This window comes from Cornus florida, unplaced genomic scaffold, assembly GCF_030987335.1.
Source record: "Cornus florida cultivar Cherokee Brave unplaced genomic scaffold, ASM3098733v1 CherokeeBrave_3.0.0_Hap2_Chr10, whole genome shotgun sequence".
Classification (NCBI taxonomy): Eukaryota; Viridiplantae; Streptophyta; class Magnoliopsida; order Cornales; family Cornaceae; genus Cornus; species Cornus florida.
In genome coordinates this window covers 69,561,438-69,578,715 of record NW_026775580.1, presented here as the reverse complement: position 1 = coordinate 69,578,715, position 17,278 = coordinate 69,561,438, and the positions used below count along the sequence as shown (strand labels likewise).

Genomic DNA, 17,278 nt, shown 5'->3' with positions numbered 1-17,278 from the left:
TTTTTAAGCATCTAGTTCTGACTCTTGGACATTCTCTTTTTGCCCCGTCGCTATTTAAATCATCGACATTTTTTTATGCGTATTTGTCTTACTCTTGCGGTTTCAACTCAAATTTTATTCTCTATTGTGATCCGGTACATAATTGTGTTGGGGCTTTTGCATTCTGTATGCAAAATGAGAATCTTGAAATAGGGATGGAGAGACGTACTCCAGGTCAAGATTTGAGAAACTTGTAAATCTCTTTTCTTCATATAATAATTAAGGGTTTTTTTATTTTTTATTTTTTTACCATAAACAAAATTTATAAGCGAAACCAAATTAAATCTTTTTTTTTTTATAATTATTTTGTGGTGTGTTATTTACGTTTATTGTTTAATCATTTTATACTTTAATAGTGTACGAGAAGACCCAAATCCACTCTAGATACGATTTTTTTCTTTTTTGCCCTATGGTGATGTTCATAACTTTTAATTGTGAAATTTATAATTATAATGGTAAAAATTCACATATAATTGAAAAATGAAAGTGCAATATGGCATTGCATGAGGTCTTGGAAATGGGAAAAGCTGGCAAGCAAGTGATAGATGAGGACAAAGAGACATGCACATCATATGAACTAGTGAGTGAGAACTGACAAGTCAAATGACAGACCTTTACCTGAATTCTGAATCCCAAATTTATTACACCTATTAATTGATTAATAGGACAAATAAATGATATTTTTGTTGGCAGAGATAACAATAAATAAATACAGCGGAATAACTCTTCTCCCTATATGCAAACAAATATAGTGTATCTCTACTTTTATATATGCTGAAAATAGTAGAGAAATAATTCGATCACACCAAGCCACAAGAACATAAACAATTTTTTACGTGAAAAATTTCCCCAGTGTGAGGAACAAAAACCACGGGACCTAGTCCAGTTAAAATCTCCACTATAAACCAAATAATGGGTACATAAAGTCTTCTCTAATCGTAATTAGAGGTTACAATACATCTCACCAATCTTGGCAAAAAAAAAAAAAAAAAAGAGAATTGGAGAGAAAAATACCAAAACCCAGTTACTGTTCACGAGCAAGAATCACTGTTCCCGAGCTCAAAATCCGATCTCTACCGTTCAGATTTTAACTCATTGAGTTGTGAACCTCTCTTCCAAATTTCAGCTCGATCGGACCACGAACGAAGCGGGATCGGACGTTTGATGAAATCTGGGCAGAATAGAAAAAACCAAAACCCGGTTACTGTTCACGGGTACGAATCACTGTTCCTGAGCTCAAAATTCGATCTCCACCGTTCAGATTTTACTCATTGAGTCATGAACCTCTCCTCCAAATTTCAGCTCGATCGGACCACGGACGAAGCGGGATCGGACGTTTGATGAAATCTAGGCAGCATAGAAAAGACCTGCGTTTTTCTTTCTCTCTTTCTTATGAAAGCTACGGCTGATCTTCTTTTCTATTTATTCTGACTTCCTTAGGGTTATTCACCCTAAAGAGCTGGGCTTTGGGCTTTAATAAAACCCATTTGGGCTTTCCTCTATATAGAAAGAAATAAACCCAACAAATCTCTCCCTTTCCACTATGTGGAGGCAATTGCCATCCCGGTAATCGAACAACAAACTTCAAGCTTCTCTCTTGGTAGGGTCTTTGTCAACATATCAGAACCATTATCATCAGTGTGAACTTTCTCAAGTTCAAGTAACTTATTGTTCAACGCATCTCTGATCCAATGCTAACGTACATCAATGTGCTTAGATCTTGCATGGAAACTGGAATTCTTAGCAAGATGAATAGCACTCTAGCTATCACAAAACAACACATACCTCTGCTGCTTAAAACCAAGTTCTCTCAAGAACTTCTTTGCCCATAGCAACTCTTTAGTCATTTCCGTTGCTGCAATAAACTTTGCCTCTTTGGTAGAAAGAACAATACACTTTTGAAGTCTTGATTGCCAACCTACAGCCCCACCTGCAAAAGTGATCAAATAACCGAAAGTAGACTTACGAGTATCCACATCCCTTGCCATATCTGCATCTGTGTAGCCAACTAACAATGGTTGTCCGTTTCCCAAACCAAGTCTCAAACTGGAAGTGCCTCGAAGATACCTCATGATCCACTTCACTGCATTCCAATGTTCTCTTCCCGAATTTGACAAGAATCGGCTAACTACACCAACTGCATGGGCTATATCTGGTCTTGTGCAAATCATTACACACATCAAATTTCCTACTGCTGAGGCGTAAGGAACTCTTTCCATGTCTTCATTTTCCTTATCTATAGAAGGACATTGCTTTGTACTCAGTCTGAAGTGGGTAGTAAGAGGAGTAACCACTTTAGTGTTGTCCATATTGAACCTCTGAAGCACTTTTTCAATGTACTCCTCCTGTGACAAATTTAACTTCTTGGCACTCCTATCACGACTGATTCTTATGCCAAGAATTTTCTTTGCTGGCCCCAAATCCTTCATAACAAATGACTTACTCAATTGCTTCTTTAACTGGTCAATCCTTGAAGCATTCCTGCCAACAATCAACATGTCATCCACATAAAGCAGTAGAATAATAAAATTATCATCAGAGAATTTTTTAACAAATACACAATGATCAGAAGTTGTTTTCTTGTAGCCTTGCTCCCCCATAACAGACTCAACTTCTTATACCATTGTCTCGGTACTCGTTTCAAACCATATAGGCTTTTCTTCAGCTTGCACACATAATCCTCTTTCCCTTTCACTTTGAAACCCTCTAGCTGCTTCATATAAATCTATTCCTCCAAATCACCATGAAGAAAGACAGTTTTCACATCCATCTGCTCAACTTCCAAGTCAAGACTAGCTGTTAGGCCGAGTGCTATACAGATCGATGACATCTTTATGACTGGAGAGAAGATCTCATCAAAGTCAATACCTTTTCTCTGACCGAACCGTTTGACAACCAATCTAGCTTTGTACCGTGGCTGTGAAGAGAACCCATTTGGCTTCTTCCTGTAAATCCATTTGTTTTCCAAAGCTCTTTTTCCTTTAGGTAGCTTTATTAACTCAAAGATGTGATTATCATGCAATGATTGCATCTCATCTTGTATGGCCTCAACCCACTCTGTCTTGTGTTCATCTTCTATGGCTTCTGCAAAACACTGGGGCTCTCCCCCATCAGTTAATAACACATACTGCTCTGCTGAATACCATGTGGAAGGACGTCGGTCTTTGGGAGACTTCCTGGATGGAATCTCTGGTGGAATCTCTGGCATTATCAACTGCTCATCAGTCTTAACATCTCTCTGAACCTGTAGGGGAACATCCATATCACCTGTACACTGGTGGTCATCTTGAACATCATTCTCAACCTGAGATGGCAGATTCTTCAGAGGAGCTGGATCTACATCAGTCAAGATATCACCTTGCTGAGACATAGATTTCCCTGTTTTCTCAATATCCTGAATCGTCTGATCTTCTACAAACACGACATCTCTGTTTCTCACAATTTTCTTCTCAACTGGATCATAAAGCTTGTAACCAAACTCATCTTGGCCATAGCCAAGGAATATACACTGTCGCGTTTTCACATCAAGTTTGGACCTTTCATCTTTTGGAATATGCATAAATGTTTTGCACCTAAAAACACGTAGATGATTATAGGAAACATCCTTACCTGTCCAAACTCGGTCTGGCACATCAAACTATAGAGGAACACAGGGTGTAAGATTCAACATATGAACAACTGTGATCAATGCCTCCCCCCAAAAGGATTTTAGCAACTGGGCTTGTGAAAGCAAACATCTCACTCTCTCAACCAGTGTCCTGTTTATCCTTTCTACTACGTCATTCAACTGAGGAGTTTTAGGAGTTGTCTTTTGATGCCGGATACCCTGCTATCTACAATACTCATCAAAAGGACCAGAATACTCTCCGCCATTATCAGTATGAATGCATCTCAGTTTCTTCAAAGTCTGTCTCTCAACTAGGGCTTGAAATTACTTGAACATTGCTAACACTTGGTCTTTTGAATTCAAGGTATATACCCACAACTTCCTTGAATGATCATCTATGAAGTTCACAAAGTATCTGGAGCCACTAAGTGTTCTCGTCTTCATAGAGCCACACACATCTGAATGTACCAAATCCAGTCTTTCTGACTTTCTCGAATGAGGGGAATTCTTGAAGGAGACTCTACTCTGCTTCCCTGACAAACAATGAGTACACCTTTTCAGAAGTATACTTTTCAGTCCACATAGTAGACTTTTCTTCCATAGTAGAGCTAATCATTTCTTACTCATATGAGCCAGTCTTTTGTGCCACAACTCTGTTGTATTATTATCCTTCATCGCATTAACAATGTCGTTGAAGATCTTTGCTTGCAGAACGTATAATGCAGAGTGCTTCATGCCTCGAGCCACAACCATAGCACCTCTAGTGAGCTTACACTGGCCATCACTGAAAGTGCTGCAATACCCTTCATCATCCAGTTTATCTGCAGAAATCAAATTTAAACGAATGTCAGGAAAATGATTTATATCTCTAAGAACTAACTTCGTGCCATTATTCGTCTTCAGATACACATCCCCAATTCCAATGGCTTTAACCAAGCCATCGTTGCCCATCTTTACTGTTCCAAAATCACCAAATTTATAAGATGTAAAGAAATATTTCCGAGATGTAGCATGAATGGATGCACCACTATCAATCACCCAACTGGTCTCATGGTATGCAACATTTATCGTCTCATCATCATAAACAATTAGGAAGTCTACAAGAGTGGTGGTAGCAACTCTGTCATCACCATCTTTGTCATCTCTATTCTTCGTTCCCTTCCCTTTCTCATTCTTGTTTTCTTTCTTCAATTGCCTGCAATATTTCTTGATGTGTCCCTTTTTCCCACAATGATGACACTCAAAATTTGCAAACTTGTTGAACTTGTTTCTGCTGTTATCTCTGTTCTTCGGACCTCTGCTCTTACTTCTCCCCCTCTTTTCTGTAACCAAGATCTCTGAATGTGAAGAGGATCCTTGTGTTTTTCTTCTCATCTCTTCATTTAACAAACAACTCTTGGCCATAACCATTGTGATTACACCTTCTGGAGCGGAGTTAGACAATGAAGTTCTGAGCGTCTCCCACGAGTCCGGTAATGAACCAAGCAAGCATAACCCTTGTATCTCATCATCAAACTTAATACCCATTACAGCCAGCTGATTAATAATTCATTGGAATGTATTCAGGTGATCAGATAAAGGAGTCTCGTTCTGGTATCTCAAAGCCATCATCTGCTTAATCAAAAATAATTTATTATTTCCAGTCTTTCTAGCACATAGCTGTTCAAGCTTACTCCATAGAGAATGTGAATTTATCTCTCCACTAATATGGTTCAAAACATTATCATCTACCCACTACCTAATATACCCACACAGCTGTCGATGTAACAAAGTCCATTCCACATTAGACTTGTTTTCTGGTTTTTCAGCACTAAACACCGGTAGGTAATAATCTTTCACATAAAGAAGATCCTCCATTTTTTCTTTCCATATGTGATAATTTGAACCATTGAGATTAATCATTCTACTCGTATTTGCTTCCATAACTCAAACTGCCAACCTAACAATCTGTCAACCTGGCTCTGATACCACTTTGTTGGGAGAGATAATAATAAACAAACACAGCGGAATAACTCTTCTCCCTATATGCAAGCAAATATAGTGTATCTCTACTTTTATATATGCTGAAAATAATAGAGAAATAATTCGATCACACCAAGCCATAAGAACATAAACAATTTTTTACGTGGAAAATTTCCCCAGTGTGAGGAACAAAATCACGGGACCTAGTTCAGTTAAAATCTTCACTATAAACCAAATAATGGGCACACAAAGTCTTCTCTAATCGTAATTAGAGGCTACAATACATCTCATCAAGATATCACCAATCTTGGCAAAAAACAAAGAGAATTGGAGAGAAAAATACCAAAACTCAGTTACTGTTCACGGCCACGAATTACTGTTCCTGAGCATAAAATCCGATCTCTACCATTCAGATTTTAACTCATTGAGTCGTGAACCTCTCCTCAAAATTTTAGCTCGATCGGACCACGGACGAAGCAGGATCGGACGTTTGATAAAATCTGGGCAGAATAGAAAAAACCAAAACCCGGTTACTGTTCATGGGCACGAATCACTGTTCCCGAGCTTAAAATTAGATCTCTACATTTCAGATTTTAACTCATTGAGTCATGAACCTCTCCTCCAAATTTCAGCTCGATCGAACCACGGACGAAGTGGGATCAGACGTTTGATGAAATCTAGGCAGAATAGAAAAAACCTACGTTTTTCTTTCTCTCTTTCTTATGAAAGCTACGGCTAATCTTCCTCTCTATTTATTCTAACTTCCTTAGGGTTATTCACCCTAAAGAGCTGGGCTTTAGGCTTTAATAAAACCCACTTGGGCTTCCTCCATATAGAAGGAAATAAACCCAACAATTTTGAACACATCCATTCTTTTCATACCTAATACCTAATGAGAAAAGCTCATTTAAAGGTATTATTACATAAAAACTTTCTATTTAAAAGGGTGGAGTGCAAAAAAATCTCCTCCTTGTAGTTTTAAAAATATGTAAAAAAAAATTCACCCTATAATATGAAAAGTGAATAAATAAATTTTTTTTGTCAACGTCAATAAATGAAGGCAAAAATACAAAACTCACAACCCCCACAAATCTATTTACAATAATAATAAAATATGGCTAGAGGTGAAAATTACTTCAAAGGACACATCCCTAAACAACATTGTTTTGGTAGTGAAATTGATTAAATGGCTTACATGCAATTGCAGCCTCACAAATACACAAACACGCAAAACACAGAGAAGACAACCAAAGCAGTTAGGCATCCGTCATCGCCGCCATCCATTGTCAGAAGGAGAGACACCGACTCGCCAACGATATCAAACCGATTGGCAATATTGTTGGCTTTTGTTCTGATATCACTTTTTGACTTTTTCTCTGATACCACTTTGTTGGCTTTTGCTTTGATATCACTTTCTGACTTTTTCTGTGATACCACTTCGTTGGAAATAGTGGCATAGATACACACAACACTCAATAATATTTTGGAAAAGAATGATATGGAGAAATACTTGAAAAATTATTTTATTTCACTTCTTCTATTTCATCTTATTCTTCTTTAACTTTTCTCTCCACATAAAATAAGTACATGAGTTTATATAGGCTCTAAGACATGTGTAACCAATTACATTTCAATGCCCAATTACTCCCACTAATCCCACTAACATAGTATTTAGTAGACTTAACTCTTATGTCTTCCACAAACACAAATACAAACTCCCATTAACACACCATATTAAAGGACTTGTAACCTTCACAAAAACACTAAAAAGCACACAATCAAGTTTAATTTCTAACACCCCCCTTTAAACTTGATTTTGTAACTTTTAAATAAACTTCTTATTGATCTTGGGGACTTGAACAAAAGTTCATTGGTTGATCTTCAATTCCACCTCCTTCAACTACAACAATCATCTTAGCCATTTCCATTGATGTGTATGGCTTGTGAAAAATCTTCAAATGTTTGTTTGATGTCTACACACAATCGTATATCATCCTCTTTATACAAACGCACCATTTATATTTTTTCTTCTTGAATTTTTTATGGCTTTTCCACTTCACATGTGTTTCTTCTTTAGAGTCAAAAAATAACTCCATATTCATCTAACCTGTGTCAATTACAAAAATTTCTAAACTATTTTTTTAAAAATAATTTGAGAATTTCTTATTATCTTGAGTTTCAATCTCATACTTCTCTGGAGCAACAATCTTCAAGAGAAGTTCATCATTCTCCACAACAACACAATTATCATAATATTTAATTTTATTTTCCAATTGAGATGAATATGAAGAAATCATAATTTGATCAAATAAGTCAAATTTAACTTCTTTCAAAGTGGAATTTGTAACCATACCTGAAGATGTTAATGCACCAAATTCATCAACTTGTGCATCTGTTTTAACACTTTCTTCTCCTTTATCTTCTCTTTTAACTTCATTTTCTTCCACTTTTTAAATCACTTCTTTAATACATTTCTTTACCTTTTTCTCTTTCACCATTTCAAGTTTTTCTTCAAATTCTTCAACTTGATTTGCATTATACGCCTCTTCATTCTCCACAAATTTGTTCTCAAAACTTTCATAATCATCCTTCGTAAACTCATCATCCTCAAAGCATTGTACCCAATACTCTATGGGTAGTGATTCACCTCTATGATTGGAAGTGATGACCTCGAGCATCTTCTAAACATAACTTGGAATTTGGACTCTCCAAAATACTCCCAAATTTCTTGATGTATTACTTCTTGCAATACAACCAATGTCTTTTTTTCTTTCTTTTCAGAAGCTTGTTGGGCATGCCATTCTTTAGCTCTTCTCCAATAACATCCCACAAATCACATGCTTTTAGGTATGAAGTCATGATGATTCTCATTCTCTTGTAATTAGAGAAAATTATCTTCTCACTTAGAAAATACATTTTCTCCTTTTCATCATCATCAAGGAGAAAACATGTTTTTCTCAAAATGTTGAACCTTTTATGATTGGCTCTGAACATGAAATCTGACTCTGATACCACTTTGTTGGCTTTTGCTCTGATACCACTTTCTGACTTTTTCTCTGATACCACTTTGTTGGAAATAGTGGCTTAGATACACACAATACTCAATAATATTTTGGAAGAGAATGATATGGAGAAATACTTGAAAAATTATTTTATTCCACTTCTTTTATTTCTTCTTCTTCAACTTTTCTCTCCACATAAAATAGGTACATGAGTTTTATAGGCTCTAAGACATGTGTAACCAATTACATTTCAATGCCCAATTACTCCTACTAATCCCACTAACATAATATTTAGTAGACTTAACTCTCATGTCTTCTACTCCGTGGTAATTGTATTCGTTAAATCAAATATCTTTGCTCGTTTAGGTTAATTTATTGCCTAATTAGTTTTAAATTCATGTTTAATTAGTTTAATTTAAGATTAATTAATTTAATTGCAATTCAATTATTAAATAAGTAGACCATCCATACTTATGTTTGAATTCTATACTTTTTGTCACAATTGCATTATCTTCTAGATTAATGTAAGCTAGAATTGTAACTTGAATTGATGGACCATTCTTTGGATTGGTGAATTGCACTACACTTAGTTTATTTGTCATTAGGTATACAATTCAAGCTTGAAATTGATACTTCATACTTTTCTTTGCAAGTATTAGTTACATTAGAATTACATTTAATTATTTCCCAATTAGTTGAAAGTGAGTGAGTTAGGGAATGTACTTAGTGGTGAATCATACACCCTAAGTCTCTTTCCAATCTTTTATACTCTACTCTTTATTTGTATTATTAAGTTTAAAATTAGTCTAATCACAAAACCAAACTTTTTTAGCAATCACATAAGCACTAAAGTAGAATTCAATTCTGAAAAATCTATAATTGTTTAGATCTCTTGGGACGATCCCTGCTCACTTCATACTCCATAGTATAAGTGTTTAGTGGTTTTATAAATTTTAAAATATGGTACCCACTTGACATTATTTCTAAACCTAAAGTATTGTGCATTATTTTGTGCACACGCTCAGTCGCACCAGGTTCCTCTATTATCTACATTTAAACTAATCAATTAATACTCAATTTTAGTTTTTATGACCGAGAGATCTCTATTGGTTTTCTGTGTTCTTACCTTTGGGGTGTGTGTGTGTGTTTTTTTTTAAAAAATATTCTTCTATTGTAATTTGAGTATAGTTTTACAAATGCTCGGATGGCGGAGCAACTGGAAAATTGGTCCTCAGCCTCTTGTTTGAGCCAATAATCAATCCATTTTGGTAAAAAAGAGACGTCTCTTTCTCTCTCTAAAAAATGGTGTAATAATCTTATCCCTACTCTTTCATGCTTGAGCTTTACCTTCTGTTTTTATTTTATATATGCAGTTACAACTGGGTCTTTGGAGAAGGCAACAACATCAATCAAGTTTTATTTCTTATAGAAAATATATACACATATGTATGCTTATATGTGTGCTTCTCCAACAGTGGTGGCTGGAGACCATGGGGAGAGAAGAGAGAGAATCACGTAGAGGGGATATAGAGACACCCATTATACATATAAAGAGAGAAAAGAAGTCGTTCATATAGGGAGGAGGAGACTTTAGAGAGGAGAGGAAAGGAAATAAAAAATAAAAAATTAAGAAAATAGAAATTATTATATATAGAGAGAGATTTTTTAGAGAGGATAGAGAATAAAATTAAAAAATTAAAAAATTAAGAAAATGGAAATTAGTATATATATATAGAGAGAGTGGAAGAATTCCTTATGGAGGAGGAAAAAGTTCTTTCTTTGACCTTCCCAAGAGCTTCTTCTACTTCACAGGGGTTATATAGAAAGGCGGATTTGGTATTTGGATATTATTTGTATCAATGATCTGGCCAACCACGAATGATTTGTTATGAGATCGTGTAAATGTAAATGATTCCTAAATAATCTGAATAATGAAGAGATAAAAAGATCCATTTATTTCTACTTTGAAATGTTCATGTAGCGTGTAGTAAGGGTTAAATCAACTGAGTATTCAACTTCTTGTGAACTGAGGTTTAGATGTATATATAGAGGGAAAGAGCCTTTTTTTTATATAGAGCGAGACTTTAGAGAGGAGAGAGAATAAAAAATAATAAAAATTAAGAAAATAGAAATTTTTTAGAGAGAGAAAGAGCTATTAGAAATGAGAGAGAAAATATCTCTACTGTATAAAAAGAAATAATTAAATAAGAGTATTACATATTTTATATAAATATATATGAGAAATATGAGTAAGGGGTAGTTTAGGTAATGTAAAAGGGTAGGATGGGTATTTAAGGTTTTTTTTTGTCACGTGATCCGTAAATGCTATTTTAGGAGGTCAGAAGCCCTTATTTGCTCACTTTTCATACTACATGGGTATGATTTGAACACAAAGAACGTTTTTTTTGCATATTTTTAAAGTTACGAAAGAGTTTTTTACACTTCACCCCTATTTAAAATTAACCAACCAACTGAATATGTAACCAAATCCAATGTTTTTTTTAACCTTCGATGCATGTGTATAGGATCAGGAATTACTTCGAGTTTGTTTTTGTCGATTTATAGATATACAAATTTAATTTAATTTATATAAGTGCAATGGTGAACTTCACTATATGAGGACACCGTTCTGCAACTACCACTTCAAGGTTAAATGGTAGTTTGCATGTTGCTTTCCTAACAGACATTTACAATATATACACATTAATATGATCTCTCTCGTAAATAACATCTAAGTAATAATTGTTAATTTTTAGGATACCTACTTTCAAATTAATAACATTTAATACTTTGGTAAGTTACATTAATAATCTCCGAGTAAGGGCTAATTAAAGGCGAATACCAAATTCTTTTAAAAAATATTTATTTAGACCCCTACCAGCATTGAGCTCGAATCTTCTGCAATACAACACTTCATCGGATGCCGCACAAACATTACATGTGTGATGGCACACGTGATGATACTTGTGCTTGTGGACCATCCAATGCAAAACAACACTTGTTGTACTGCATCGAATCTCCATATAAGCATTAGTTTCCGTTACCATTTGTGTGAAATGTCATTCTTCTCCTCCAATGAAGTAACAATTTTTAATCACAAAATATTTCATATATGGTGAAGTTGCACCCTTAATTCTAGGGATGGCAATAGGGGCGGTTTGGGGAGCGAAACGCCATTTCCATCCCCTTTAGAATAATTATATACCCCCATTCCCGCCCCAAAATTGCTTTTTAAACAGGATGGGACGAATTTTGTAGAGTATTTTTATAATTGTAATATAAATCAAACGAAAGTAAATAATAAAATAAATTTTAACTATGATAATATTTTTTTTTCTCTTACATGGATAAAAACAAGATTAAACTTTTCAATTGAAACTTACTGTACACCCAAATTTCGTATCTGCAAATAAAATAACGAAATAGGGAGCAAATAATAATTTATTAATTTATAAAATTTCGAGTATAATCCTCTGAAAATGTTCTTTACAAAAGAAAAAAAAGTATCATCGGATTCGATCTCCTTTGTTGGTTGGATCCAATGGCTGTTGGAACTTGATCTTAAATCAGGCTGTTGACATTCTTCTTCAAGTATTTGTAGTTGAGGAAGACCGCCAATGTTTTTGATCAAGGGCTGACGAAACTTGATCTCGAACAGTGTTGTTTGGTAATTCTTCAAACTTGATAAATCACGGAGAAAGAACGACACGATTTTGATATGTTTGTTGTTCTTTGTTGAATTTGAGGAAGAACAACACGACTTTGGGTTGGATGTGCTTGTTGTTCTTCGTATTCAGAGAATTTGCTAAATTTGTGGAAGAACAATATGGCTTTAGTTATGCTTGTTACTCTTCTTCTTCATGGATTAAGTGTTGGGGATGAAGGTCGACAGAGCTTTTGTATTTCTCTCTAGGTTTCTGAGTTTCTCAAATTTTGCCCCATCTGAATTTTTGGCCCTCTAAATTTATGAGTCTCTGAATTTCTGGACACTCGGAATGTTTTCACACCTTTCTCTTTCCTCCATGTCTCTAGTTATATGCTTCTTGGATTAATAAGATGATAACATGTGTCATTTCTTAATAAGAACATAATTATAATTAGGCCGGGCCAGTTATATTGTGATAATTATTCATAAAAATAATTATTTTAAATATATTTTATTAAGAATAATTATCTTTTTTTATTTAATCACATGCGCTGGCTAATTAAATAATTTAAGCTGACCCAATTTGGGCCAATTAAATAATTTAATTAAACATGAGACCCATATTTGATGGGTCAATTTGCCAAAATAAAAGTCAATGAAATTTTAGTGTATACACTTATTACTAAAATTATTGTTGGAACATTAAAATAATACAGAGAAATTCTCAAATAAATAAGAATAATATAAAAAGAATATTTGGTGATCGGAATAAAATAAATTATTATTTGATTAATATATACCTAATATTATTTGATATAAAATAAAATATATGAATAAAATTATAATTTATTATTATAAATGAACGGGGCGGGGCACTTCTACAATCAAAATCATTTAACCACTTCTACGACCGTTCTAAACAGCATGGAATGAGACGAGTACCTGACGAGATTGAATATTTTGCTGGGAATGAAATTTTTTGCACACTCAGTTCTTTGTCGGTGAGTCTAGCACCACGTATTATGATATTACATAAAAATTATCAAACACAAGCCCAACACTTCAGCCGAAGAGTTGGGTGAAATGCATCCTTGGAATGCTTTCAGCCCAACACTTGTTGAAATGGTAGGTTTGTAGTAACATAAATAATTAAAATTAACAAAAATAAAACAAAAATAGTCGTTTTTATAAGTGGACTTTTGTGTAAATTGTTACGGAATGTATAGTACCCATTTCCTCATTTCTCATGACCATAGCTTAATTAGTCATTTCGAGATATCCCGCGATTTTCAGTATATCGCATATTCCTGTCTCTCTCTCTTCCTCTCTCCATGGACACTATATAATGTGACCCGCACCCCCAACAACATCATCGAATCTCAGACATACACGGCTCTCTCCCTCCATATTTCTCTCTCTACATATTTCTCTCTCTTGTTCTTCAATGGCGCTTCGAAGAATGTTAACGAAGCGTCCTTTCAACAGGAACAGAGAGCATTCTTCACTTGTAACACTAGAACTCTCGCCGATTTGGTCTCCATATATACCAAAAACCGTAGTCCCTTCAACTGTTGCCAACACAAACTTCTACCGCCAGTTCACCAAGTCGCCGGATTCAGCCGAGAACAGTTTTCTCCGCCGCTTCCTCCAGCGGAGAGGGATAAACCAGGCGGCGAGGCTCCCGGAGTTCCTATCCATTCCGGTAGGGGACAAGCTGAAGGAGACGCTGAGGTCGATGAACGTGACCCGAGACCGTCTCCGGCTGGACGGACTGAATCCTCCTCCTCCGGCGACGCAACCGGCCGATTATCCAGCTGGAATATCGGTTCTCGAAGCGAGGAAGATCCTTAGGGCTTCGCAGTTGGAGAAGGTGAAAACGAAGCTGAGACAGATTCCGATCAACTCGATTTCGTACACGGAGTTCGTTCAGATCTGCGTCGACTGTTGCTCAAACCGTGAACAAGGTCTTGAGTTTTCCAAAATGCTGGATGACTCCGGAAACGTCATCGTTTTGGGAAATATCGTGTTTCTCCGCCCGGAGCAGGTATAAATTGCATCTATTGTACCCTAACAAGTAACCGTTTTTTATTGCGTATAACAATTTTTAAATTTTTTTTTTTTTTCTATATTTTTTGAAAACTAATTTTTACAATTAATTTATGTTAAGCTTCAATTAATCTTTTATAATACATGATTACAGGTGGCCAAATCAATGGAGAAACTAGTTTGTGAATCCATAGGCCTCCCAAACGACCCAAGAAGAAAAGAACTGGACCAGATGGAGAAGCAAAAGGCCGTAATTGACCAAAAAGCAGAGTCACTGGTCCGAGGAGAGCTCTACGGTGGGCTGGGTTTTCTGGTCCTCCAAACACTGGGCTTCATGAGGCTCACTTTCTGGGAACTCAGTTGGGACGTGATGGAGCCCATTTGCTTCTTCGTCACCTCACTCCACTTTGCTCTTGCCTACGGTTTCTTCCTCAGAACATCCAGAGAACCCTCCTTCGAGGGCTATTTCCAACGCCGATTCAGGTCCAAGCAAAAGAAGCTCATGGAGATTCACAATTTCGATGTCAAGAAGTACGACGAGCTTTGCCAAGCTTTTTATCCGAATTACTGCAACCCTACAAATTTGGAACATTTTCCGGTGTCCAATCATGCCGGAAGGGTAGTTTCCGACGCCATGTATTAGGGAAATTCCGGCGTCCGGTCTAGCGGGAAGGGCAATTTTTGGTGCCTTGCATCTCGCTAGTAGCATATAGTAGAAAATATGAAGAAGTAAATTTAATTAGAGAGAAAAGTAGTTGTAAGTTTTTGAAGCTCTTTTTAGGTTCATGACTGTTTTATTATGTAACGACTTTTGACTATAGGACAAACTTCACAATGAAAGACTTGATGGGTGTACAAGTTTATCGCCAAAAGTAATAAATTAATGTGTGTACAAGTAATGGTAGACATTGTGAAAATGTTTTTGTGGTATTAGTACAAATTTTATCATATACTTGGAGTTAGTACAAATTTTATCATATACTTGGAGTTAGTTTAGTGTGGTAGAATGAATTAGAATGGAATGAGAATGGAGGTGGGAATAAAATGAGAAGAAAAAGAAATGGTCATTCATTTTGTTTAAAAGTGGAATGATTTTGATGGAATGGACATTTTTTAAGAATAGTGGGGAATGATGATTCCAACTTTAAAATTGGCATCAAACACGAGAATGAAAAAAAATAAAAAAAAAATAAAAAAAAAAAAAAAAAATCATTCCACTCCACTTTCTTTTATTCCATTCCACCACACCAAACTAGCCATTATTGTATGAGGAAGGCAATATTACATTTAATTTATTTTTTTTTGTAATTTTAGAGGGGACAATATGAAAATTTTATAAGTATATAATTCAAAAACGAAAAAATTACCAAGTATAAATACTTAAAAATAATAATAATTCAGGGGTGCACTGTATCACTGGTCCGTGCATGCCTTTTTGTGTTCCAAGTCGTCTTGCTATTCAGTTGTTGGCATTTATATGTGTATGGACCCAACACTGAGCAACATAGTCTTGCACAATACTAGTGAGGAGTGCGGACAAAATAGGAATGAATCCTCTCTACAAACCCATACCTTCCAACCATGGAAATTCACCTTCACTGAGAAATCCAATTGTAAATTACCTAAAACCTCCATTTATTCCACTAATTCACCACAACACTACTCCATCATACATACCTCCCAAAATCCTCAAAAAAGCAAACAAACCTTAAAAAAATCCATTACCAAAAACTTCCACTACGAAACCATCACAGCAGCCAAAAACTACCCACGCACAAGTACATACACACCAAGCCTTACCATCCTCGAAGCAAATGACACCTAAACTGATCCTTAAAAAACCATCATCTATTATCCCCTCCCTCACACAAATATATCCACCTCCAATTCTATCCTCAATCTCAGGCCAACCACACATACATTTTCTTCCACCTACCACAAAACTTATACAGCCAACCTACAATGTCAAACATAAAAACAATAATAACTCACAAGCAGCTTACCTCTAACCTTCACAACCAGAAAACTTACTCATCTCCAGCTCACCAAATTGATAGATTACAAGAACAACTTGAATGGAATGATAAAAATTTGGGGAAAGTAATGGAGATGTATGACAAACAGAAGAAGATCAACTCTGAATTAGAAACTGAACTTGCCAAGTTACAAATCAGTCATCTACAACAGCCACCTGCAACCGCCTTCACAGCCTCCACATCCTCCTCTAACGGCACTGATCATGACACTATGGTGGGTCCAAGTTTGATTCCAAATTCAAATTTGAATCTTACAAACAATGTTTTACTTACTTCACCAAGGCAGGTAACAGCTTCACTGCAGGTTACATACAGCCAAATATGGTAATACCATTGACCACTTTCCACAACATTCCCCAACCACTGCATTATATGTTAAACAGACTCTAGCCTACACAACCCTGGCAACACTCCATCCATCCCCTTACCACAACAACCAAATACACATGAGACATAAACATAGACTGATATAGTAAAACAAAGCACCAACAAAATGATCCTCAAATTTTTCAGCCCAACCTCACATTCACCCTCCATCATTAACTCTTCTCAAGAAGTTGTTAAAGAAGGGTTGACTTTTTGGGGTTCTCTTTACCTAGTTGGGAAATCATTTCACAAAAGATTCCCCTTTAAGGTTGTTCAAGCTACTTTTCTAAGCTATGGACTTCCTATTGTCTCACTTACACAGTTTTGGGAAAAAATAACATATTCCTCTTCAGATTCATCTCTTCATCCCAAGCAGAGAAGGTTCTCTCTCTTGGACTATGGTCCATTGCTGGACACCCCTTCTCCATGATGAGATAGACCAACCAAACACATACACATCCATCAACCATTGCATGTATCCCAACTTAGATCAAGTTCTACAACATTCCACTCAAATATTGGACAGCAAATGGTCTCGGTTATATTGCTAGCTAGCTCAGTGGGAGAACCATTA

The 17,278-nt window shown here is 35.8% G+C and overlaps 1 protein-coding gene across 1 annotated transcript; it reads left to right on the top strand.

The window, feature by feature from the left end:
* The first annotated feature begins 13,617 nt into the window (after window positions 1-13,617).
* On the top strand, window positions 13,618-15,511 carry LOC132279154 (calcium uniporter protein 4, mitochondrial-like). Its single transcript, XM_059781085.1, has 2 exons — window positions 13,618-14,300; window positions 14,457-15,511. The coding sequence occupies exons 1-2, from the start codon at window positions 13,701-13,703 to the stop codon at window positions 14,943-14,945; spliced, it is 1,089 nt and encodes a 362-aa protein (XP_059637068.1). The 5' UTR covers window positions 13,618-13,700; the 3' UTR covers window positions 14,946-15,511.
* The last annotated feature ends 1,767 nt before the right edge of the window (window positions 15,512-17,278 follow it).

Coding starts and splice junctions, on each gene's coding strand:
- LOC132279154 (XM_059781085.1), top strand. CDS start 13,701: ATGGCGCTTCGAAGAATGTTAACGAAGCGTCCTTTCAACAGGAACAGA. Junction 14,301..14,456: donor TGTTTCTCCGCCCGGAGCAG/GTATAAATTGCA, acceptor ACATGATTACAG/GTGGCCAAATCAATGGAGAA.